General features: G+C 41.0%; 1 protein-coding gene across 1 annotated transcript; it reads left to right on the forward strand.

Annotated features, from left to right (window-relative positions):
• Positions 1-294: 294 nt before the first annotated feature.
• On the forward strand, positions 295-2,646 carry HESX1 (HESX homeobox 1). The gene is made up of 4 exons (XM_054033298.1): positions 295-487; positions 717-916; positions 1,259-1,360; positions 2,548-2,646. Exons 1-4 carry the CDS (start codon positions 295-297, stop codon positions 2,644-2,646), a joined length of 594 nt encoding a protein of 197 aa, XP_053889273.1.
• Positions 2,647-25,617: the final 22,971 nt, after the last annotated feature.

The following is a 25,617-nucleotide window of genomic DNA, read 5'->3' on the forward strand; positions in this document are numbered from 1 at the left end:
TAGCTTCTTTTGAGAAAGTTAAGTCGATGTTCTGGTTAGGAGAGATAACACTTTTTGTCCCTCTTGGTGGCCCCCCTAGTGTCGCCATTAGTTGCTAATTACTTGCAAACAAATAAACAATTAACTCCTCGTGCCTCTTGGTGGGAGAGTCTTCATTGACATGCTAAAACTTTCTAATAAAAGATTTTAATTATTGACGTTGCAAATCCAACCCCCTTGCCAACACAGCTATAAGGAGGACCTGCAAGAAAATGCAAATACAATTCATGTTGTGCATAGACTGAAGGTGAAAGAATGGCAAGTACATCATTATGTGCTTCTGATACAGCAGTGTCTCAAAATCTTCAGAAAGTATCCAGTTTTGTGGAAACTAAAACCACACATTGCTCATTTTCCATTGAAAGCATTTTGGGATTAGAACAGAAAAAAGATGGCATTCCAGCTGCGATACCTCACAGACCGTGGATGGATACATGCAACAATTTAGGTATGTCATCAGCTTCAGTTATCTGTTGTCTTAACTTTTTGCCCTATGTTAAGTTTTATGTATTATCAAGGATATGTTTCAATAAGCACCTCAGTATGATTAGATGTATACTTAAAACATTAGATTATCACTTATTTTGTTACAGGCTTGCATTTTAATATAACAGTCTCATTCAAAAATTGGCAAATACAGATTTATGAATTTAAATTCTATATTTTTATGTTTTTAGGAGAAGACACTAGTCAGTGTCTGCAGACCCCTGTCATTTCCTGTGAAGGGCCATTATTTCATGTTAACAGTTACCCGATGCTGGAGGAAAGAGTTTTGAAATGTGAAAAATATTTTTCAGCCACTGAAAGGCTATCTTACAAAAGGGAACTGAGCTGGTACAGGGGTAGGAGACCAAGAACTGCTTTCACTAGAAACCAGGTGAGGATTCAGTTACATTATTTTATTTATAAATAGGTATGTTTTGCTATATTCATTTATTGAGTAAAATGCATTCAACAATAGGAAGCATGTAATGATTAGCTGATAAAATATTGTATATCTATTGGATAAAGAGGCAGAGATGTACATATGCAGTTAAGGACTGGTGTTAATCTAGGGTAATTTCACTAATTTCATTTGATTTACGTTGGTATAAATGAGATTGGAGTCTGGCCCAAAAAATTGTTGGGAAAGGCTTTTACTTGAACTGACAGACTTTCTCTGTGTCCTACAATGTAAAATTTTAAATTGTTTAATGGATTGTTTGCTTATTCTCCTCAGATTGAAATGCTGGAAAATGTTTTTAGAGTGAACTCCTATCCTGGCATTGACGTTAGAGAAGAACTAGCTCACAAACTAGATTTAGATGAAGACAGGATCCAGGTAACTTAATTTAAAAATATATATATTCTGCAATCACATGATGTCTCCTCAGCTATGATGTAAGTAGGTGGATGGGATAACCATGTGAAAATTGCATTTATTCTTAATGATCCTTAGTCATTAGTGTATTATTAGATAGGTACTATATTGGCAGTAATTTGTAGTGGGGAAACAGTGAAATTTCTACTCCCTCTCAGTCTCCCCTTCTCTCTGGCACTGATATGACATTCATCGCTGTAATACTTCAGTGTCATCCTCCTTGACCATCACAAAGCTTTCCCCCTACTGAACACTCAGATTGAAATCCAAGTCCCATTGAAGTAAATGGGAATTTTGTCACTGACTTCAGTGGGGCCAGGATTTCATTCTCCGATCCCAGGTTTGAAAACCTTTCCTACAATGGGTTTGGAACCATGTTTGAAAACTAAATAAATACAGTTACGCAAATGGATAAATACATTTCAAGCAGGGTTTGGCTAGCCAATTTAGACAGGACAAAACTGTTTTAAAGTCACATTTGAGACTCTGTCTCATTTGGTTCAAAGCTCGGTGTACATAGGGATTTTAAGGTCTGATCCAGAGCCCATCAAAGTCAATAGAAAACCTCCCACTGACGTCTTTGGACTTTGGATCAGACCCTTAATGTTCACTAAGGGTTTGATCAACTTCCATTGAAGTCAGTTGGAGGGTTTGTCATAAAAGTTGGATCAGGCCCTACTAACTTATACTGCAAGGGTTTAAGCACTTCTGGGAGTTATTGAGTATCCTGAACTTCCACTGATTCCTCTGGGAGTTCAGAATGCTCAGAATCTTCCTGGATCAAGCCCTGAGGGTCCAGACGTGTTCCACTGAAGTTGATGAAAGTTTTGCCGTTAACTTCAGTGGGAAACAAAGTAGGTCCTTACCTTCCAATTCAGCTAGGAAATGCGATGAGTCCTTTGTCTATAATTTTCTCTGCCTTACATCATTATTTATTAAAATTATTACAGCTCACCGTCTACCTTCATCTGTAGCTTTGAAACTTCCAAGCTGCTTCAGATTCCAAATTATCAAAATTTCACAAATTATTTCACTGTATGGTTGTACTGATATTCTTTATTAACTTCAAACCTGGCCTGCATACAGTGTTGCTTTTAAAAGGAAAAATTACCCATTTCTAAGAAATGTGCATTTTATTTCAATTGTAGATCTGGTTCCAGAATCGCCGTGCAAAGCTGAAAAGATCCCACAGAGAATCTCAGTTTATAATGGTGAAAAACACTTTAACCTCCAACCTGCTGGAATAGGAAGAAGCCAGCTAGTTCACCATTCTTCTACCACAATAGAACATGAAGAATTATTGGAACTTCATAATTTGCATTATTAAGCAATGATAATGTAATATTTGTACTTTGATATTTGCATCTAGTTTTGAAAGATTATCATGATATTCATTAGAATAAACTGTAAATACTTCATTATGACATGCCTCATATTATAATTGCACTTTTTGTAAAAAAATAAAATAAAAAGTTTTCCATATATTTTAATAAATATTTTCCAAAACATGTAAGATATTTTTGCAGATAACAAACTTTAATACACTAGATCCTGAGCTGATGTAAATCTGAATAATTTACTTGAAGACAATGGAGCTACACCAATTTATACTAGTTGATTTGGTCCTGTGTGGTTACTGATTTCAGAAAATTCATCAGGAATACATGAAAAAAGTGACCAACTTTTTTGTTTTGTTTTGTTTGTTTAACAAAGCTTCAAATATTTTTAAAGGTAGAAGTAAAAAATCATTTAAAGTACACAATTATGCAAAAATGCTACTGCTGTTACAGCAAATTTAGCTTCGGTATTTTACTGGAATGAAATAGCTTTTCAATGTTTGCAGTATAGAGTTGAAATTTTAAAAAATGATACAATATACTTGTTTTTATGAGACATGCTAGCTATTTATAAATGGAAAAACCTAGAGAACAGTAACAATGTGTGGCATTTGTATAATTTATTTTAGCTAAACCAATTAAACTGAAAACCAGTTTAAAATGTCATTCTTATGGACGTCATATTTTCTCATGTTTTAATTAATGTAAATTTAGCTAATATTTGCTTAGTTAATATTACCAGCTTAACTATGTCCCATCCAAATGGTTTTATCAGTATTAATGATCCAGTCCTGTGAAGTACTGAGTGCCCCCGGTAACTCATGAGAAAATTCACAGGATCAAACCCATTTGAGATTAGATATATTGTTTCCTTGTTTATTCATTCTCGTATCCAATAATACTGGATGAAGTTTATAGTGGTAAAGATTTTTATCAGCTGATATATGGAAACCAAGCATCCTGACATTTGATTTTGAATTAACCCAAAGTCAATGTACATTAGGGTTACCATATTTCAGCAAGCAAAAAAGAGGACGGGAGGAGCCCCGCCCCTGCCCCTCCCACTTCCCGCCCCCCCAGAACCCCCAACCCTCCCCCCGTTCCTTGTCCCCTGACTGCCCCCTCCTGGGACCCCTGCCCCTAACTGCCCCCCAGGACTCCACTCCCTATCTAAGCCTCCCTGCCTCTTGTCCCCTGACTGCCCCAACCCTTATCCACACCCCCACCCCCAGACAGACCCCTGGGACTCCCACGCCCCATCCAACCACTCCCCACCCCCTGACAGCCCCCCCCAGAACTCCCAACCCATCTAAACCCCTCTGCTCCCTGTCCCCTGACTGCTCCGATCCCTCTCCCCACTCCTGCCCCCTGACAGCTCCCCCCAGAACTCCCAACCCATCTAAACCTCTCTGCTCCCTGTCCCCTGACTGCTCCGATCCCTCTCCCCACTCCTGCCCCCTGACAGCCCCCCCCAGAACTCGCAACCCATCTAAACCTCTCTGCTCCCTGTCCCCTGACTGCTCCGATCCCTCTCCCCACTCCTGCCCCCTGACAGCCCCCCCCAGAACTCGCAACCCATCTAAACCTCTCTGCTCCCTGTCCCCTGACTGCTCCGATCCCTCTCCCCACCCCTGCCCCCTGACAGCCCCCCCCAGAACTCCCGACCCATCTAAACCCCTCTGCTCCCTGTCCCCTGACTGCTCTGATCCCTCTCCCCACTCCTGCCCCCTGACAGCCCCCCCCCAGAACTCCCAGCTCCCCACCCCCCTGCTCCTTGTCCCCTGACTGCCCCTTCCTGGGACCCCTGCTCCTAACTGCCCTCCAGAACCCCACCCCTAAGCCTCCCTGTTCCTTGTCCCCTAACTGCCCCCTCCTAAGACCTCCCCCCCAACTGCCCCCCAGGACCCTACCCCCTACCTGTACCCTGACTGCCCAAAACTTTCTCCACCCCCACCCAAAAGCCCCCCCCCCGTTTCTTGACTGCCCCCTCCAGAACCTTCCTGCCCCCGGTCCCCCTTACCCTGCTGCTCAGAACAGGGTGTTGGGCTCTGTGCCAGCCGAGCCGGACACGTGGCTGCGCTCCCCAGCACAACAAAACCCGGTCCCTGGCCCTGCACAACAAAACCCGGTCCCTGGCCCTGCACAGTGCTGCCGGACCGGGTTGCAGGAGAGACAACTCAGAATGCAGGGCGGCTCCGGCTCCTCTACAGCTGCTCAGGAGTCCAGCCCGGGACTTCCCTGCAGCCCTCCCAGCCGCTCGCCCTGCCGGGGGAGGGGGAAATCCCGGACATTGTGAGTGCTTTACAAATTCCCCCCGGACGCTATTTTTAGCGCGAAAAGGAGGACATGTCCGGGTAAATCCGGACGAATGGTAACCCTAATGTACATAGTCCCATCTACAAAGTAAAACCTTTAATTTATTTACATGGCCCTGATTCAGGAAATCTACATTCATCCCTGTTGAGCAAAGTATTAACATACTTAACTGTTAGTATATGGTGAAGTCTCATTGCTTTCAATGGGATGTCAGCTGATGCTTAAGTGCTTTGCTGAATAGAGGTGTTTTCCTGAATTGGGGCCTAACAGTATACAAGGAAACTCCATTTCAGATGGCAGAATTCAATGTCTTCCATTGTTGTATGCAGTATCATAGGTGTGTTGGTTCCAGGATATTAGAGACACAAGGTGGGTGAGGTCATATTTTTCATTGGACCAACTTCTGTTGGTCAGAGAGATAAGCTTTTGAGCTTACAAGCTTTCTTGCCTGAGTGGGAAGCAGGGCCGGCTCTGGCTTTCTGGCCACCCTAAGCAAAAAAAAAAAAAAAAACCGCGGCGGCCAGAACAGCAAAGCAAAAAAAAAAAATGTGCAGATGTGCCCCGGCTAGCGGGGGGAGGGGGAGGGAGCGGAGGGAGAGAAGGGGGGCGGCCAGGGCTTCAGCGGGGCGCTGCCACACGGCCCTCCCACTGTGCCCCTTGCCGGGAGGGCTCCACACTGCTCCAGGTCGGCTGGGAGGGAAGGACGCAGGCTGCCCTGCCGGGCTTGCTGCAGGGCACTCCCGTCCTCCACGCCGCTGCCCCCTACAGGGCGGCTGGAGCGGAACAACACCAACAACAAAAAGCGGCCATGCCGCCTTAGGATTGGGCGGAATGCTGCCTCCTACAAGCTGCTGCCCCAAGCACCAGCTTGCTCGGCTGGTGCCTGGAGCCAGCTCTGGTGGTAAGATAGACAGAAATGCCAGAGATGACTGTCTGTGATTCCATGGTAAAACTATTATAGTGCTTTAGAAATTCACCTTGTTACTGGGTTGGTGAAATCTGTAACACATAACCAATTTGGGGTCTCTTCCTTGCTTCTTGACAGTCTGCCCTGAGTTTTTCACTCATGGTCATGAACCACTCTGTTAAAGCTTGAAAGCTTGTCTCTTTCACCAACAAGTTGGTCCAATAAGGGGTATTACCTCACCAATCTTGTCTCTCTACAAGAAAACTGATTTTCTGAGTTTGGTGATTCATCCATTAGACCAATAAAAGTACCAATTCCTTTAACTGGCCTTTTCCTTTTTTTGTAACCATTTTTTTGAACTGCACATATCTGTAGACCTTAAAGCAGAGAGCTACCATATACCATAGGTACCAACTTTCCCTGGCACCGTTGGGTGCTCGTGCCCCTAGCCACTTGAGAGCCAGCCTCTTGTGTCCCACTCCATGAGACAACTAACTTAAGTAAAGTTACTCACATGTCCAACTTGTGTTTGTAGGATTAATCCCTTAGTTACTGCATTGTGCAGGGAGATAGATACTCAGAGGGTTATGGCCCCAGATGGTGAACATTGATGTATTTGTCACACCAGTTTACACCAGATGAGCATCTGTCTCAAAATCTTTGTCCTCTTTACTATCTATGATGCTTACTTCATATGGAATTAGTTTCTTAAAACCTCTGAATACAGCATGTTGTCAGTAATTCAGGTCAGCTGTAAATAGCAAAAAGTGAGAGAACTGGAGAAAAATGGAGAAACTCCACCATCTTCTCCAGTTGCAATATAGTTCTGTTGATAATTAAATGTTCTCTGTATCTTATTTCCTTTGCTAATTAAATAATAACTATGAATAGACAAAATTTAACCTTCCCAGGTACGTTATTTTCAATTTAGTTTATTCTTGAAAGAGATAAGGGTTGAATTTTGAAGCCTTGTTTCTTTCTATTCCTGGAGGGTGATTGATTCTTGGTAAGCTGCACTAACATTTCTAGAGGAAGGACTTTCTTTCAATGCTAGGAAGTGCTGACTTCACAAAAATAGTGAACAGGAAAGATGGAATAGCAGATGGCTGTGTTTTACATTACATTAGTGGAGAATTCACTGAAGTTGTGTCTTTTGCTAGATGTTTTGGAATCTATTTGGAAACCCATCTGATTCAGAAATTTACCAAACTTTCATGGACAAAGAGAAAACAGTTGTCTTTATTGCTTGAAGTTTTACCCATGCTATTGGTTGGTCTGCAGAATGGAAGGTCAATATTTATTTGCCTGCTTTTTTATTGTTTTATAGTGCCTGGCATTTGCAAGGAGTATGTGGTAGATACATTGTGACTGAACTACGACTCCAAATATTGACCAAGAGAATTCAGTTGAGATTTGTTTGGAGGCGCAAGAGATTAAACAAAAAAGCCCTGATAATTGCCACAAAGTAAGATAAAAAGCCTCCTTAGCTCAATGTGGATAGTTTTCTTTAATATACTCCGATATGTAGCTTCATTGATGAATTATCTGTAACCTTTATGGGTTCCATACAAAATGGAAAGTTATTTGATCTCACAGTTAAAAAAGACTGTTTTAATCTGGAAAGATTTTACTTCAGTATGGAGAGAGGTTATCAAAGTTAGTAATTCATACTTTATTTTAAGGAGAACTGAATTTGATAGTTGTAATCGTGTTAAATATCATTGAGAGACTTTCATCAAACCCAACTAATCAGAATTCAGTAAAGGAAAAGTAATCTAAAGAGATATATACTGTATTGATATCATTAAATTAAGATCCAAATATTCATTAACATAAAATTCTTAATACTCCAAAATTTTAGACCTATAATACATTGATATACAATAAGGCAGCAAACAAAAGGTATTAAACAAAACTTTCAAATAGAAGGGTTAATTAAGGAAAACCAACAAATCCCAAAAGCATGGTGAATTCACACACTAGCAGAAAAATATCTACAATGGGGGTAGATTCAGAGAATGTGAGAATTTGCATACCTCCCTCATTTGGATAGTGAAGATGGTACTAGAGATGCAGGGGTAATTTCTCTCCCTCCCAACATACAGGATCTATTCCGCAGCTTAACCCTGTTCCAGGTAATTTGAAGCTATTGTCTAACTCAATGCTGGAAACAAAGTTTACAGCAGCAATAAATCACACTAAGCCAGTCAGGTTAATGCCTACAAGCCTCACTCTATTATCTGACAAAACACCTAAATAAGGTTACTGTCTCTCATAATGGAATTTTTTCCTCACAAGAGAAGACTGACAAAGCAATTTACAACACAGGACTAGTAACATAATAATAGCACCAGCTCTGGTGGTCAGCTTTCAATTAGTGAATGTTAACAATGGGATGCTTCCCATTCATATCATACCAGTGTTGTTGCACAAAGTCTCTTTAGCACAATTGTTATCAGCTTTTTCTCCGTCACAATGCTGTTGGCTTCATGAGATGTTAACAGCACAGAAGGGCCACTAACTTCACATTTGTTTCATGATACACATTGCTTTACATCAGGGACATCATATTTATCACGTTAAGACAAATACTCCATTCTCAACTTAAAATGTTAATCTGCTCTTCATATGACACATACAGTATCTCAGACTTAATTGCTGCTGATTGCTTAGTATCTTGCATTACAACAGCAACATATAAACAATTTAGCATGCTATATTCAACTGTTTAGGCACAGACAATCCAAATAATGTAAATGTTCTGTCAGAACATGCCTCAGGTGTATTGCTTCAGTTATAATTAAGAAAGTTGTTTTTATCTACCACTAATACTGTAATTTAATCCAGTAACAATTCTACATCTTTTGAGTCTTATTCATATAAAGCTTTTGTTCATATACCACCCACTGGGAGTATTGTGAGGAAAGCGAGTTGTTACATTCAGGTATACTTCCAAGAAGCCAGGAACTTCTCAATTTTAATCCCGGTTCTGCCACGGAGTTGCTCTGTGAAATCACAAATTCAGTGTCTGTTTCCCCATCTATAAAATGTGTATAATAAGCCTAGACCACAGAGCGATGCTGCTATTCCAGCCCATTCCATAGGACTTAAGTTGCCGTAGTGTTGGCTTCAATGGGCTTAAAGTTAAGTTTGTCCTTAAGTGCTTTCCTGATTAGGGATGCTTTCCTGAGTTAGGGTCTAGGTTCCCTGCCAGAAAATTAAAATTACTGGCCCACTTCCTCAGTTGTTGTAAATTGTTATATCTCCATTAACTTAATCCTTCAATATTCTAAGAACCTCCTCCACCCACAAATCTCAGTCATCCCCAGATGACAATAGAAAAAGATGGCCTTTGTACTTTGGCCTCAAGGTTTCAAAGGAATTCTCAAGTAAAATTAAAAGCCCTAGAAGAGGGGCCCTCATGGAGAATTCTTTGCCACCAACTCCCTCACCTATAAACCAAGGAAGCTCCTAGTAAGGAATATATGTGCGTATAGTTTTTCTATATAGGATTTTAAGCAAAGTTAATTCCCTATCAATATTAGTATGTAGTCAATCAGTGTCCCATATCACCAGAGAAACCTCCTGTAAAAAATGGTCTCGACTGGAGATAAAGCTATATGACTAAAACACGTAATTGATCATTATTACTTTATAAAAGTTATCCATGTGCACAGGATTTTGATGTAACTAATAAAAATGTTAATACCTGTCTCTAACAGGTATTTTCCATATGTACATTAAACTTAACATACATGCCATTATAAAATAATGTAATGGCAACATTGAGATCACATTATGGAGCAATAATACAATACAAAATTCTCTTGAATATACGTAGCTGTTTGTATGGAGCTGAGAGATGGATGAGGTAGGGGGCAATTAAGAACAAATGGTTCACATAGTTATGAAACGATTGATAGAAATATTTCCATGATTTTTTAAATTGCAATGGAAGCAGTTTAAGACAAAAATTATTGTAATATTTGCAATACAGACATTGTAGTATGTTCTAGTCATGAGAACCTTAATGTAAAAAAGTCCACATACTCAGCATAAATCTTAGTGAAACTTACAAGTCTATTTTCCCTTTCCTTTAAAGGAAAGATGTAAATTATATATAATATATTCCTTCAGTTTTAATAACACTAGCTGCTATTTGTAACATGTGTAAGTACATATAATTTTCAAATTGACAGTGTCCCTTGTTCAATACCACACTTTACTAGTTGTCCAAAGTTTGGTATTGAAAATTCACTGAAGCAATAAAAATTAGAACAGGACTTTGTTCTATTGTGCATAAGAAGATTTGCTGATCTGCAGGCCTACTAATACAGGGAAATATGACTCCTAAAACAAATGCACAAAAACCAGGTAACATCATTTGCAAAATCCTTATTTTGCCCAGTGTGGAATGAGACAATTCTAGGTCACTAATTTCAGACCTTTAAGATTATCTCATAGATAGTTAATGATCACCAATCATAGATAGTTAATGATCACCAATCAGGATTGTTTAGAAACCAATTGTGTGGCAGGTCATGTTTTGATTCAATGGATTAACTTGGTTTTTGTAACTATTGTTTGGATGATCTTATTTTAATTTTTCATTTTATAGGACTAATTATTATGTAATTGGATGAGGGCTCTATGCTTTTTAGTTTTGTTTTTGTTGAAAAAATCAGTATGGAAAGTGATGAAATGGCAGCCATTGACCCAAACCAATATTTGATGACCTGCAGTTTATATAATGTAATATCTTGCATTATAGCAGGATGCCCTCCTCTGCTACTGTTAAGATTAAAACCAGGTTTCTGTTTAGAGCTTGACTCTTCTAAGTGTTCATCAACATAGTTACTCAAATTGTCTTGAATGAAAACAAAACTATGAATGCCAATAGTGCTTATTGGGTATATCCAAGTTTACATATATCCACTGAACCATGATGGAGTAATCATAAAGAAAACAGTAGAAAACTTATCCTGATTTCAATGGGTGTTGGGGCCACTCAGTACCCTGCAAAATTGGGTTCTATATTACTGAATTATGCCCAGATCCTTGTCAACAGCTCTGGTGCTTTGCCATGCGGAGTCAGCACAAAGCACCTGGAAAACTTCCCTTAAGGAGCAGCTGAGGATTCTCTGAGAGAGAAAAGTCTGCAGGTGGTTCAGAGCCACTCTTCAGTCATTGTAGGAGGGGAGGACGGGGGGGATGAAGAAGAGGCATGCTAAGGGGTGGGAAAGGGCCAGACAGAGCACATGGAACAGCACCATGGTGGGGCATACCCATGCTCTTTTGAGTTAGGGAGTGGATTCTGTCTTTTTTTTTGGGTGCCCCACAATAGGGTGGTGCACAGCAGATGATAAAGTTCACATTGTATATAACTGAAGTAATTTTCTTACACTAAACAGGAAATCATTGAGTACCTGCTTGGCATATATGGCACAATGTTAGCTTTCCTTTTCACCTGTGGTAAATTCATCTATGAATGAATAAATAGAAAAGAAATCATTGTGCTTGGCAAGATTACTAGAAGCACTAAATTGATTTTTTTCTAATCTGTGTGGATGCAGGACACTTGTTTTTTGGCAGTGAGATACTAGAAACATCAGCATGAGATTTAGGACTGTGGTCTGTCTTGTCTGATACATACATAGCTGGTGTAACTTCCTATGAATTTTACACAAGCTTGTCTATTTTGCATATAGTCAGATGATCTTGGAATGCTCCTGCCCTTGGAATAATGGAACAAGTTGCTTTAATATAAAATCAGGGCCGGCTCCAGGCACCAGCTTAACAAGCAGGTGCTTGGGGTGGCTAAGGGAGAGGGACGGCAGCTGCCGCAATTCGGGGGCGGCAGGTCCCTCACTCCCTCTAGGAGCGAAGGACCTGCCGCTGAACTGCCGCCGCCGATCGCGGCTTTTTTTTTTTTTTTGCTTGGGGCAGCAGAAATGCTGGAGCCGGCCCTGTATAAAATAATAATAAAATAAAAAACAATAAACAGTGCTATACTGTGTAACTAGAGTATGTTTGTTCAGTGTTATAAATCACAAAGCTCAAGGCCCAGTTACTTTAGCCATCTCTAAGCAATAACCTTGTACCTTCTCTTGAATGATTGGAAGGGAGTCCCTGTGCCCAGTCATAATCCACAGCCTCAAGAGGCATAATCTTCTGCTTTGAGAGATGGTCAGGACTTGAATGGGTGGTCTGCATGTATGCTGCAGTCCACAGGACACCATGGGGCGGGAAGGGGAAGTAAGTGTTGCTTCTTTTTAAAACTACAAGCAAATGCCTTATAGAGTATATCTTCTCAGATCCAATCTTCTTTCTGACAGCAGACTGGCCTGAGGACCCACTACATATACAGTGCCACTTCTCTCCTTCACCTTGTGCAGCTGATAGCTCTAAAAGCTCTTTGCCAACTTTCAATGAAAGTTGCTCTATAAATGAGACTATTTAGCATCATTGTCATTAATAATCACTTAGAAAATACCAAGTGTGGAGTTTACAGTTTCTGCTGCCAAATGGAATTTATACACATACTGTTGCTAACTCTCATGATTTTATTGTGAATTTCATAGTATTTGGGTTTTTTTCCTTAAAGTCCCCAACCCCTGGAGTCATGATTATGTGAGAATTTTGTCTTTCTTTTAAAAGTAAGTTTCTGGCCCTCATGGCTGCAGAGAAAAGCTTGAAAATGTGAACCCAAAAGGCTTAAACATCAGAAACCAAATTAGGAGACAATTCAAAGGTGGCTTTTTTACAATCTGATGATTTTTTGGGGCATCACCCATGATTTTTGAATGGCTGGGGTTAGCAATGCTATTATATACACAGCTCCCTTTCCAACACCCCCAACCAAGAATCTCAAACTTTCTGATTTTTCTGGTCATTATGCTGAATGGCATGAAAACACTCGTTACCAATCAGAAACCTCCCTACAGTTCTCAGTTCTAAAACCATTTAATATTTACTGAGAGATTTGGTCTTTGATGCTGGATTCATTGGATTCTTTTCTGTACATCAGTAAAATGACTTTATAGTAATGTAATTCTTTCTTGTGAAGAGGAGTAGTCAGATAAACCTGTTGCTTCATCCCAGCCACTCAGATAATATTCTAATGCTCCCATATAAACACCTAGATAAAAAGAGCTTTTTTTCTGTTAAATATTTAAGAACATAAGTTCTACTCTTGGGCCAAAGAAGTATACAACTCTGAACATAGAGCTCTATCACTTCTCAACTCAGACTTCATTTCTGCCTCCTGTGTCTGTAACCTTGGCATCTTCCCTCTGAAATCTTCCCTTTCCTGGGAAGGAGATTTCAGAGGAAAATCTACCATATGTATAAATCCATTCAACATTGTTATGGGATGTCACTGCCTGAGCTCCATCTTTTCTGAGAGCCTCATCTGTACTTTTATCTCTTGTCTGCTTTCATGCATATAGCTTTCCCAAGCCAAAACTCTTTGGACTGCAGGATGTGGAGAATGCTACTGTCTGACTTCTCCCAAACATAAAGAATACAGCCACCTCACTCTCATGTTCAAACAAGACAAGGGCACCTCCATTCATTTCAGTAATGCTATTCTTACTTATAAAGCCACCCACCAGTAGCCTTGCCCCAATCTGTGTCTTGGACTTTATTTCTATATGCTCTCTGTTCCTCTAGAACTTATTGCCTTCTTTTCTTTCCACATAATTGCATCATTTGGATGCAATAGCCTTTTCATCTGCAGCTCCCAGTGTCTGTAAAAGATTTACTGTCTCTCTCTGCACCATTGACTTATGTCTCAGTTTCATATTTCAGATGAAAATATATCTTAACTTCTGATCTTTACCTATTAATTTCTTTCTCCATCTACTAATATTTAGCTCTTTCATTGTATTATTTACAGTAACACTGTAAAATGTTTTGAGATGCAGTGTGTATGAAAGATACCAAACAAAATAAAATCAAGGAAAATAAGAGGACAGGAAATAGAGAACTCTCTAATTAAGGAGAGTATATTTGTGCTGTAATACATTTTCCAAATGTTAAACAATTTACTTTTCAAACTAAATCAAGCTTTTAAGTTCACATATGTCTCACAGCAAAGTCAATGTTTTTCAATCTCAGTAAAAAAGATGCTATTTTACCATGTGTAACTTGCTCCCTCTTGTGGTTGGCAGATAGATTTATACTCTCAGCTCTTTACTAAAAGCAAAACAAAATAAACAAACAAACAAAAAATAGTGAATCTAAATGAAGCTTTGGGCCAGACAGAGAGAGGCTGTCTTTAACAATAGCTTTGTATGACAAGGACAGAAAGTCAGCAGATAGTAGCCCCTTTTGATCACAGTACAAGAAAACTATCTAAACTATTAAAAAAAACACAAGGGAATGCTAATGAGTTGGATAATTAGGTACTATATTTACTGCGAACTAGTTACCGATACTTAAAAGTGTTGTATTGCTACATCATGATGCAGCTGACAGCATCTGATGATGGCATTAGCCCCTGAGAGACTTTAGGACGATCATAAGGAATAAATGACGATGGAGTCTCATGTAATGTCAATGTACAAGGATTCAGGTGAACATGTATATACAAGGTCAGATCAATGCAAGAACTGCAAACATGGTTACATGTGGGACACACAAGATTGTACATGACCTTTGCAGGCTATTGTATCCTTGCTTTGTACTATTCATATTTTTCTTGTAAGGTGTTAATAAACCTTGCTTCAATGCAGTTAATGGCAACATGACAAATCTGCCACAACCTTGCTCTGTCATGGGCTGTTGCTTCCCAGTGGCTGAGATCAACGTGACATGCTTTCAGGTTTGACTTCCATGTGTCTTTATATCATTTGTACTGGCCACCATGAGAATGGGTACCTTGCTTTAGTGGACCATAAAATATGTCCTTGGGTATTCTCGAGTTGGCCATATGAGTGAGATGCCCAGTTAACACAGCTCAGCATTTATGAGCATGTATTGAATGTCAGACATCCAACAGTAAATAAGGATTTCAGTATTGGGAATCTTGGCCCACCATTTGACCCTGCAAACAATGAAGACAGCACATATAGAACTGATCATATTTCCTAATGTAGCAGTGATATGTTGTTCATCTTCCATAACCATATAGAAGTGTAGTAAGCACAACTGCCTGATAGACATTTAGCTTTGTGCTTATTTTGACTCCCCTAGTGTTCAATATGTGGTATGAAAGCATTCCAAATGTAGAGCTGGCCTTGGCTATGTGATGGGTAATGTCATCATCAATTGTGGCATTCTGCCACTGTATACTCCCTAGGTAGCAAAACAGCTTTACAGACTTGAGAGAAATGTTGTTTACCTTAATAATTGGGTAGATATGGGCATCCCCCAGCACAAGCACAAATACTTTGGGTTTTTTTAGGCAGATTGTGAAACCAAAACAATGGACAGCACAAATGAAGTGATCAGTTATCAACTGAATGTCATCAATCAAGTAAGCAACCAGTGCACAGTCATCAGCAAATAAAAGTTCCTTAATAAGTAATTCTCTGCTTTCATATGAGCATGGAAGTGTTGCGGATTGAACAACTTCCCAGTAGTGCAGAACTCCCCTGTCAATGTCATGAAATGTATCCAATAGCATAGCTGAAAAAAGGATGGAAAAGAGTGTAGAAGCCAGCACACAGCCTTGTTTAGCGCAAGTGGTGACATTACATTTTTCACCACTCTGGCCATCATCCCATCATGGAAATATTGTTATATTGGAAGGTGTTAATGGTGGCCATCAATTACAGTCCCGGTAAAAGTTGATGAGGGTAGAGCTCAATGAAGTCTTCCAAAGAAGTATAAAGTTACCGTGGTTTGAAATTTACCTCATGATTAGTAAACAACAGCACCATGTTCATGAGCAACCTGAAGCACAAATATCATAAAAACCATCACAGCTATAGACTTTGCTGGTTTTCATAATATTTACACCATCCAGGCTGGTCAAGAACAATATCACAATCATACATCATAAACAATAAGAGCTGTTTACTGGAACAGAATCTTTGGACAGTAATATTCAGTTTTAGAAAGCGAAATGTTGATTTTTCTAATTGTCCCTTTAAAAATAGCATTTGATTTTTATTATTCAATTTTCTCTTTCCCTCCAATGTCTCAATGGTACTTCTGTTCTTTTCACTTTCCTATGTAAGCTCCTTGTTGATTGGGGACTGGTTATGTAGGAAGTAACTCTTCTACTCTCCTTTCTGAACCCTTTTTCTCCCTACCTAATCTTTCCGCTGCTGCCTTCTCCACCCTTTGATTATTGGATGGTGGGACTATTTGACATCTTCCCCAGTGGGATTGGGATTTTGGAGGTAAATCAATTATCATTCTTTCTTTCCCCTTCTTCTGTTCCTCCTCTTTGTCCAGTAGGAAGGTGCTTGGGTGGGGTTGTGACAGAGGTAAATCACTCCTGTTCTTTCTTTCTCTCCCATTGGGGAATAACTAGGTGGGATTGTGACATCTGAGTCAGCTCCACCTTTGAACAGCTCAGGCTGGTTTTTGGGATGAGAATTGAAGTAACCAGATCGCTGTTTCTAATAGCTTTTATTCAAGGCCACCAGAATGCCAGTTGACTAAATAAATAAATAACTAAATAAAAACACAAGAGCTTGTGAACACTGTCTTTCCAGGGGCACGATCCATATCAAAATTATCAGAGAAACAGATGAGCCATGCACAAGGGATTTCATATTTCTAATCAGACAGATTTTGGGGGAAATTATAATAGAGATATGAAAGCGAGAAGGATACTTAAATTCCTGTTTTAAAAATTGGGCCCAGTCCTGTAAGCTGTTCATTTGCAGAATCCCCATCAAGTCAATGGTAATTCTGCACACAGAGTATGTGCAAGAACAGGACCTTTATGATTTACTTTAAACTACAATGGGACTAATCCTACAAACACAGTCTGAGGAGTTCTAACTTGGGCCAAGATTTTTTTAACTTGTAAGGGACTAAAGTTAGGCTCCTACATCCATATTTGGGCATCTCAGTATTTGGGCCTGACTTCTGAAACAATTGAGCACTCAAGAACTCTCATTGAAGTGAAGAAACTGTTAGGTACTCAGCACTTTTGAAAATCTGGCTACTTATTTAGGGGCTTAAATATGAATTTAGGAACCTAACTTTAGGCAGCCATTTTAAAAAATCTTGCTTTTGATGTCAAGGGAACTACTCAGTTGAGTAGCACTATTCATTTGAGTGTGTTCAGAGCCGCCCAAAGGTGGGGACAAAAAGACCAGTTTGCCCCACGCCTCCCATTTGAGAGGGCTCCCAAGCCAAGGGGTGTTATGACCTGGTGCATGGGTTTACAGCACTACTCAAGTTTGGCTCAGCTGCCATTCTGTCATGATGGAGGGGATGCTGGGCCAAACCTGAGTGGTGTTGCGACTCTGTGTACCAGATCACAATGCCCAGAATGGGGGGAGGGCCAGGTCTGTGGGACAGAAGCCGCCGCTGCAAGGTGAGTGCTTGCTTTCCAATCCCCTCACCCCCACCCATGGCCTCCCTTCAGTGGTAATTATTTTGGAAAGGTGGGGGAGCCTCCGTTTCACATTTTGGCCAGTTTTTTCAAGCAGTTTATTCTAATGGAATATTTGTACATGCAATATTCAATTTGAGAAAATTGAGTGTATGATTTTTAGAACTGACCATTTTAAAATCAAACTTGAATTAATTCTGCTAATACATCTACTAACACAATTCTCCTTTGATAACAAATGTAATGTTGACAGTTCCAATGTTTGTCATACAGGACTCATTGGCGCCAGCCACTTCTTTTATCATTAATAGTTTTATCATATTAATAGCATATACATTACTTTGTGATATTTAAATGTTGCACATTTATCGGCAGATTCTGTCATATATATCAAAATGTCCACTGAGTATAAAATATTTCAAAATGTAAAGCCATGCTCACATTACAGTATCTTTTTTTTCAAAGTTTGTTTCCCACTATTATAATATTTGCATATTGTCATTGGCCAAATGTTTGAGTAAGGGACCCATGGCAAAATGCATTTGACTTACTTCAAAGTTGGAACGGTATCTCATTTACAGTTACAGTACAAGGTCACCTGACAACCTAATTGCTAACTGCTTCAGCTCTTTGTAAAAGATAAATAAAAAATGAGCAAGTGGAAACACTCTAATAGGGCATCAGCCTCACCATCAGAATGCAGCTGGCAGTGGCTAGATGCCCTTGTGAAAACATATTCCCGAATGAAGTGTAGTTTTAATAGTGCTCAGGGATTTTCCAGTGATTTTTACTATTATTATCTAACTATTCATTAGTAGTTAATTTCTCTAGGTTTCTAACTTTTTATTTTATTATTATTAACATGCATGAACTTTCAAAGTATTAACAAATTTTATTCATAACTTGTATTTGTTACCTCTGTTTGTGCTTGGTCAACCTCTCATCTTCTGTGAATTTATTTTCTTCAAATTCCAAAAAAATCTATTTATTTTCCTCCCAAATACTATTAACTTAGGGCCTTTCTGATGAGGGCAGGTTGTGAGTTGTTTGATTGGTTGACAGGGACGCTGGGTAGAGGAAGAAGTGGGCACGATGGAATGAGAAGTATTGTTTGGAGCTGGGAAGAGTTTGTGAAATATCCTAGTTTTCTTTAAGTTTCATAGCTGTGTTCAGGCTACATTTTGGCACTTTGTTTTGCACTTTTAATCATTGAAGAAGAGAGCACACTTAAGTTTAGAGAAAAAATCTTTCCTTTCTTTTTCTTTTTATAAGACGCAGTATTCAAAAATTTTGATGAAAAAATGGCCAAATATTGAAAGACATATAATTGTGAGCACACTGACAGATTTGTGGGGTTATTAGTAACACAACAATTCTGTAACAAAAAGTATTTCCCTCTATGAAATTTATAATTTTCTGTCCATCATAAATCCACTTTTCTCAAAGAAGCCTGAGCCCAGCTACTCACTTACCATTTGCAAACAATGATGAACAATGGCCTGGGCACCTAACTAAAACAAGGCAGAGCCAGCTCCAAGAGTCCAAAATTGTTTTAGTACAGTTTAAATAGGGAGAAGCAAATGTGCATAAGATTTAGAAGGTGGAATACGCTTTAAGGATCTGCTCATAAATGGTAATAATACTTAATACTTTAGGCAAAAATCTTGTCCTTGTGTAGTGTCATTTATATAAAGTTCCCAAAGTGCTTTACAAACATTAATCACTGTAATTAACCATCACAATATCCTTGTGAGAAAGGGAAGTATTATCTCAGTTTTACAGATGAGAAAATAGAGGCATGGAAAGTAAGGCAAAGGCTTGCAAATGCGGATGCCTTAAGTTATGAGTCCATATTTAGACACCTAAATATAGCTGTCCTGATTTCCAGAGATGTAGAACACTTGCAACTCCCTTTGACTTCCGTAGAAGCTCTGCTGCTAAATCCTATTTTGAAACTATGGGCATTACTACAATATGTTAGTCAGACGTATAAGTATCATAAATGGTGCTTTGGGGGCATGGTGAAAATTTATATCCACATCTGCTCCTCAAAAATTATCCATGGATATAAAGCAGATATCCATGGATTTGCAGGGCTGTATCTGTTTGGCCAATTTGATGGAGGCCTGAGCTTTAAAAAACAAAAGAAATAAGGAAGCGATGTTCCTATCTCCCTCTTTTCTCTTCGGTTGTTCCTTGAAATCATCTAGTTTAGTTAGTAGGTCTTTTGCAGCCCTACAACATTCCCCTCTCTGCAGCCTGTCACTCATACTACTAATCCAGCATGCAATAGTATCTTCTGTTTATGGGTAGCTCTGTTTGGTTTGTATATGAGTTACTCTGTGGCTCAGATGACTCTTTCTAATGGACAGTACCACTAGGTTCCAGGTCTCAGTAAGTGAGCCGGTTCGTGCTGCACAGTCCCTTCTGCTTTCGGCATGTCACCATTGTAGCCAGCTGCTGCTGGATGACCCTTTTTTGGTATTCTGCCATCTAGCCAATGTAAGTGTTTATTATAGTCTATTCTTTTATTTCTATCTGAGATCACAGCAGAACTTTTCTGACAGCCACTATTCTAGCTGTAGTAGTAGGCAATGCATGTTTCCTTTCTCTTCCCACATACAATATCCAGCTTCTCCATGTGCCTCAGATATTTTGTTATAACTCTGAACTGTATAGTGGTTTGGTTTCCCAGAGGTCTAAAGATAGATCAGTTCTCAGGTCACTGGAGAGATGTTCAATAGAATCACTGTTGATCATGAGTGACCATGGGCTGCGGCGTTGTTAGCCTATAAATGAGGTATGAATAAGCCTTCCTTTCACTCGCCCTGCCACTATGTTCCTGAATTCTGTATGTTTTGTAGTGTATTAGACATGAAGTTGTTCTGACTTGATGTAATGGTAGGTAGATGTCTTTCTGTGTTCTTTGGTCACTTCCAAACAATACAATGAGAGGACTAAAACATCTGGCTGGAAGTATAGTGCATATATTGAAGAAAAATATACAAAAACTCACAGTTCTGCCCTGGGATGTAATGGACCCTAGAGAAACACTGTCACATCTTGAGATCAATGAGATTACAGCTAGAGAGAAAAACTTTGTCCTCACTTTCAGGGCCCTGCACAGCTTTGCACCACCCTACTCCCCAGCACTGGCCATACATCACTTTTTCCTGTTGAAACCCTGCATTCTGCTATTTCTGTCTCCCTCTATGTATCTTTAGTTCTATTCTCTCACAAACGCCTCTCTGTACCTTCACCCATACTGCTCCACTTGATATATTCTCTCAGGTACTATATGCCAGACTTGTTCTCCATTTTAAAATCCCTTTTCAAAACTTACTGTCTCCCCACAATCCTTCAAACATGATGTATCTTGATTTTAGTAACGCTTTTGACACAGTCCCACATGATATGCTCATAAATAAACTGAGGAAATGTGGTCTAAATGAAATTACTTTAAGGTGAGTGCACAACTGTTTGAAAAACCTTACTTGTAGAGTTATGAGTAGTTTGCTGTCAAATAGGGAAGACTTAGCTTGTGGGGATCTGCAGGGGTCTGTCCTTGTTCAAATAATATTCAATGGTTTCATTGATGACTTGGATAATGAGGTGGAGAGTATGCTTATAAAATTTGTGGATGACACCAAACTGGGCGGGGTTGCAAGCACTTTGGAGCATGGGTTTAGAATTCAAAAGGAACTTGATAAAGTGGAGAATTAATATGAAATCAACAAGATGAAATTCAATAAAGACAAGTACACTTCAATAAAGACTGCACTTAGGAAGGAAAAATAAAATGTACACATACAAAATGGGGAATAACTGAATAGGCTGTAGTACTGCAGAAAAGGATCTGGGGGTTATAGTGTACCACAAATTGAATATGAGCATAGGCAGTGGGTATAATAGGCCAGGGAAGGCTCTACCTCCCCCAGCATGGCCGCGACTGTCGGACCCCTGGTTGTGAGGTTTGGCGGCGAAGTTTTTGCTTTATTATGCACCATGGAGGTTCCAGGGCGGCTGAGGAGGCACATAATGCCTCTTCAGATGGGGCATATCAAAAGCATCTTCTAACAGATGCTTTTCCCCTGGGCAAGTTTAGTCTGGGGAGGGGAGGCACGGCACAGCACAGTTACAGCTGGCACGGGGCTCTTCCAGGTGCTGGGGAGGGCACTCTGGGCATGGGGGGAAAGGTCGGGGCTTCGGCCAACCCGGGGCTCCTCTGGCCAAGCAGGTGGGGTGCTCAGGGCTTCGACCTGCCCGGGGCACCTGTGCCGAGTGGAGTGTGTGCACTCTGGGGTGGAGGGGCCTTGTGGCACCGGCTGCGAGGGGAGGTCAGTGGGTCTCAGTGCTCCGGGTGTGGGGAGGGCGTGGGCAGAAGGGGCGGAGCTGGGGTCTAGCCTCCCCAAAGTGGGGCTCCACCCGCAGTCCATGAATATGAGCCAACATGAGACAGTAGTGTTATATGTAGTACAGGGGAGGCAATTGTTATACAGTAGGGTTACCATGTGTCTGGTTTTTCCCGGACATGTCCGGCTTTTTGGTAATCAAACCCCCGTCCAGGGGGAATTTCCAAAAAGCCGAACATGTCCAGGAAAAATACTCCCTGGCTTACCTTAGAGCGGGCGCTGGAGGCTGCTGTGCTCCCTGACTCCTGGGCTCTGTAAGAGCCGAGCTGCCCGAGCGCTACAGGCTTCGGGCAGCCCCCATGCCTCCGGACCCTGTGCCGCCAGCCGGGCACTTCCCCTCCCGGGCTCCGGGGGCGCAGGGTCCAGAGGCATGGGGGCTGCCCGAAGCCGGTAGCGCTCGGGCAGCTCAGCGCTTACAGAGCCCAGGAATGCAGGGAGCACAACAGCCGCCGAAGCCCGGGAGGGGAAGTGCCCGGCCGGGGGCGCAGGGTCCGAAGGCATGGGGGCTGCCCGAAGCCCGAGCACTACCGGCTTCATGGTTTGCCGGGCAGCCTCCAGACCCTGCGCCCCCGGCTGGGCGCTTCCCCTCCCGGGCTCCAGCTGTGTGAAGCCGGTAGCGCTCGGGCAGCCCTTTTTGCGTGGCTGGGAAGGAGGAGGGGGTATATAGCAGTTGAGAGCATTGTAGAGACAGTGCAGAGCCCCTGGAGTAGAAAGCATGCCTCTGCCTCCTTTGGCTCATGGGCTCCAAAGGGAGATGTATCCAACCATATGTGGCCAAAAAGAATGTTGTTATAACAACAGACCTTTACGGTGGGCAAAGGTAAGTAAAAAAATGGGTATATGGGCGGGGGGCGGGAGGGGGGGGCTTGGAAAAAAGGCCAACCTCATCCTGGAGTGGAAAAGAAGAAATGTGAAACAAAGAGGAATACATAATAACAAGAGTGCCCTCATATGGAAAGTACTATAACTGCAAGTCCTTATGGCTTGGAAATGTACTGCTAACAAAGGATGTGTGCTATATACCAGGGGTGGCCAAATTTATTGACCCTTGGAGCCATATATGACAATCTTCAGAAGTTCGAGAGCCAGGGCACGCCTGACAGGGCTTCAACTGTGCAGCAGGCACCTGCTTGGGGTTGGGGCTTCAGCCCCGCTCCTGTTTAAGCACCAAGCCCTGGCAGGCGCACCCTATGGGTCTGAAGTCCCAAGAACCCCACCCCGCTGGGCAGAAGCTTGGGACAATGGAGGGGGGGCATGTGGGATCATGTACCCACTCCCACCGATTTTTGCCAGGGTTTGCTGGCCCTGCTTAGTCACATGGTGCCGCCAGGCTTCCTCCTTGTATGGCAGCTGCTGGAGCCAACAAGCTGGGAGCTGTGGCCTGAGAGGAGAAGCAGTGGCAAACAGCTGGGAGCTGCAGGGAGTGCTGCTGTTTTTGCTGCTGCCTCTTCTCCCCGAGTTAAAGCATCAGCCCCTCCCTGCAGCTCCCATCTGTTTACTACTGCCTCTCCATGTGGAGCTAACACCTGGGAGCTGTGGGAAGGGGTCGCTGAGGGTAAGGGGGGCATGCCTGGGGTATGTGACTCAAGCTGTTGGGGGGGGATGAACCTTTAAATTGTGCCCCCAACTCTCAGCAGTCACCAGTTGTCTTTGGCAGAAGCCCTGAGCTCCCCGCCCCCTCCCCCAGCCTGGTAGGTGGAGAACAGGGGAGTAGGTGGGGGGCTCCGCGAGCCATACTTTAACTGTAAAAGAGCTGCAAGCCACAGTTTGGCCACCCCTCTCATGCAAGTTTCTGGGATAAACTAAAATATTGCATAAAGTCTGTGGAATTAAGCCCTCTTACACCAGGTCTGACTTTATCCCTGTATCTGTGTTAGTCTGCTTAAAGTGATGTCTAGCACTGCAGCATTCAATTAATATTGCATTAAACATAAGAGTTCAGACAAGAGTAAGCTGACATGAAATTTTAAAGACATCTGTATTCTCAGCGACAGAATCGATGGCCATGTAGGACTTCACAGGTGTCACTATGCTGTACGCCATGGCTAATTAATTCAACTCCAAAGGCACAGCCTCCTATTGCTTGAGCCAAAGAAGAGATTCTGTTTGCTGTTAGCCATATAGGGCCTCTGAAACATACTTGAGCATTTCTGGTTCCGTTGATTAGAGGGCAGTGATACACTTACATTCTAGGCAGCCCATTGTAATATTACTTTATATTGTTGCATATATGTCATGTGGTCATGTAAGGGGAGACTCAACTGAAATGCTTCCATGCAAGGTGACAGAGTTAAGTTTGCTATTGGAAGTTGAAGTAGTCCCCTTTTTCTTGGGAGTGTTCAATCACATGCTCTAATCTAGAGAGACATGCTAGATGGAGTTGCACTTTCTTCTACCATGAAGTATTCCATTTACTCCAACCAAATCCGCATAGATAATATGTGGACAAGAATATTTTGAGTATAAAAACTTAAATTAATTGTGTAAGAGGGAAATAAAATAAGAAAGAGGACTGTAAAAAGATTAAGGAAAATGAGAAACTCTCTGCTTGCTAATTATACTTTATTAAAAAAAATATTGTAAATATTACAAGAATATACATCTGCAGAATTCTTTCCTTTTGTTTTCAATAACATACCTAAATATAAGTGAGTGGTCTTATCCTATATAATATTAAATGCAGATAAAGCCATATGATAAGGCTTATTTTTGAAATAAGTGATTTCTGTTTCACATATCCTTTCAAACTCATCCAAGTCCTGGGTCATTTTTGCTGCGACTTGCTCCATTACAGTTTTATTCTGATCAGGTTGAGCCATGTAGTCCTTTATGGATCCTGCTGGTTTCATTCATGCCATCATCAGGATTGCTTTTTTGGGCAGTGTTAACAATAGTAAAAGTATCAAAAGTCATTGGAATTAAGTGACTTAGAAGCCTAAGTTCCATTTTATGTTCAAGAAAACTTAGGCTCCTATGTCACTTTTGAAAATTTTACCCACAGTGCATTTGTCTGTTTTAGGTGAGCTGTTGTAGGAACAACAATCTCCAGTGTGTCCTTAAGGGTGTGTGTTTCTTCTGCTCAAAAAGTTTGTGTTAGTTGTCATGACAAGAATACATCAAAATACGATGCTGTTGTAATTTATATTTATTAGAAACACTATGTTGTTGTTTTTTTTAAATAAATTTAGTTTTGGGTCAAAGTTTGCAGTATAGAGATCAATACAAAAAAAGTAAAATAAACATATATCCAAGTAATTTCTATTGATTTTTCTACCTTTAAATTTATTGGATAGCATTTACCTTCAGTTTGTCTTTTTTTAAATGTTATGATTTATTATTTCATTGCAAAATTCTCAGTGTTTTGCAAACGATAGCCCCAGTCCTATGTGTAGATGTGAGTAACTTTACTCATGACATCCCTGGGACTGCTCCCCTGAGTAAAGTTACACATGTGCTTACATGTTTGCAAGAGTGGGGACAAAATCCATATATTGAAATATACCCATCTCTGGACAAAGTGTAGCAGATAGGTGAACAACAGATGGGGTGAAGATAGGGAAAAATGGTTAGCCACCGGAGCAACCCCCCTATTCTCAAAAAAATACCATATGATCTTTAACGTCCATGCAGAGGGGACAGGACACGGACAGTTAAAGGCCCATGGGAAAGACGTGCACACAGACACTTGTATGCAAGTCTTGCTAACTTTCCTTTTTGGAGCTGTGGTG

The sequence above is a fragment of the Malaclemys terrapin genome, chromosome 7 (assembly GCF_027887155.1).
Source record: "Malaclemys terrapin pileata isolate rMalTer1 chromosome 7, rMalTer1.hap1, whole genome shotgun sequence".
NCBI lineage: Eukaryota > Metazoa > Chordata > Testudines > Emydidae > Malaclemys > Malaclemys terrapin.

Bases quoted from the DNA above. Each gene is read 5' to 3' on its own strand.
- HESX1 (XM_054033298.1), top strand. From the start codon at position 295: ATGGCAAGTACATCATTATGTGCTTCTGATACAGCAGTGTCTCAAAAT. The intron at 917-1,258 runs GTGAGGATTCAG...TATTCTCCTCAG, and splicing joins CTGCTTTCACTAGAAACCAG to ATTGAAATGCTGGAAAATGT. The intron at 1,361-2,547 runs GTAACTTAATTT...TTTCAATTGTAG, and splicing joins TAGATGAAGACAGGATCCAG to ATCTGGTTCCAGAATCGCCG.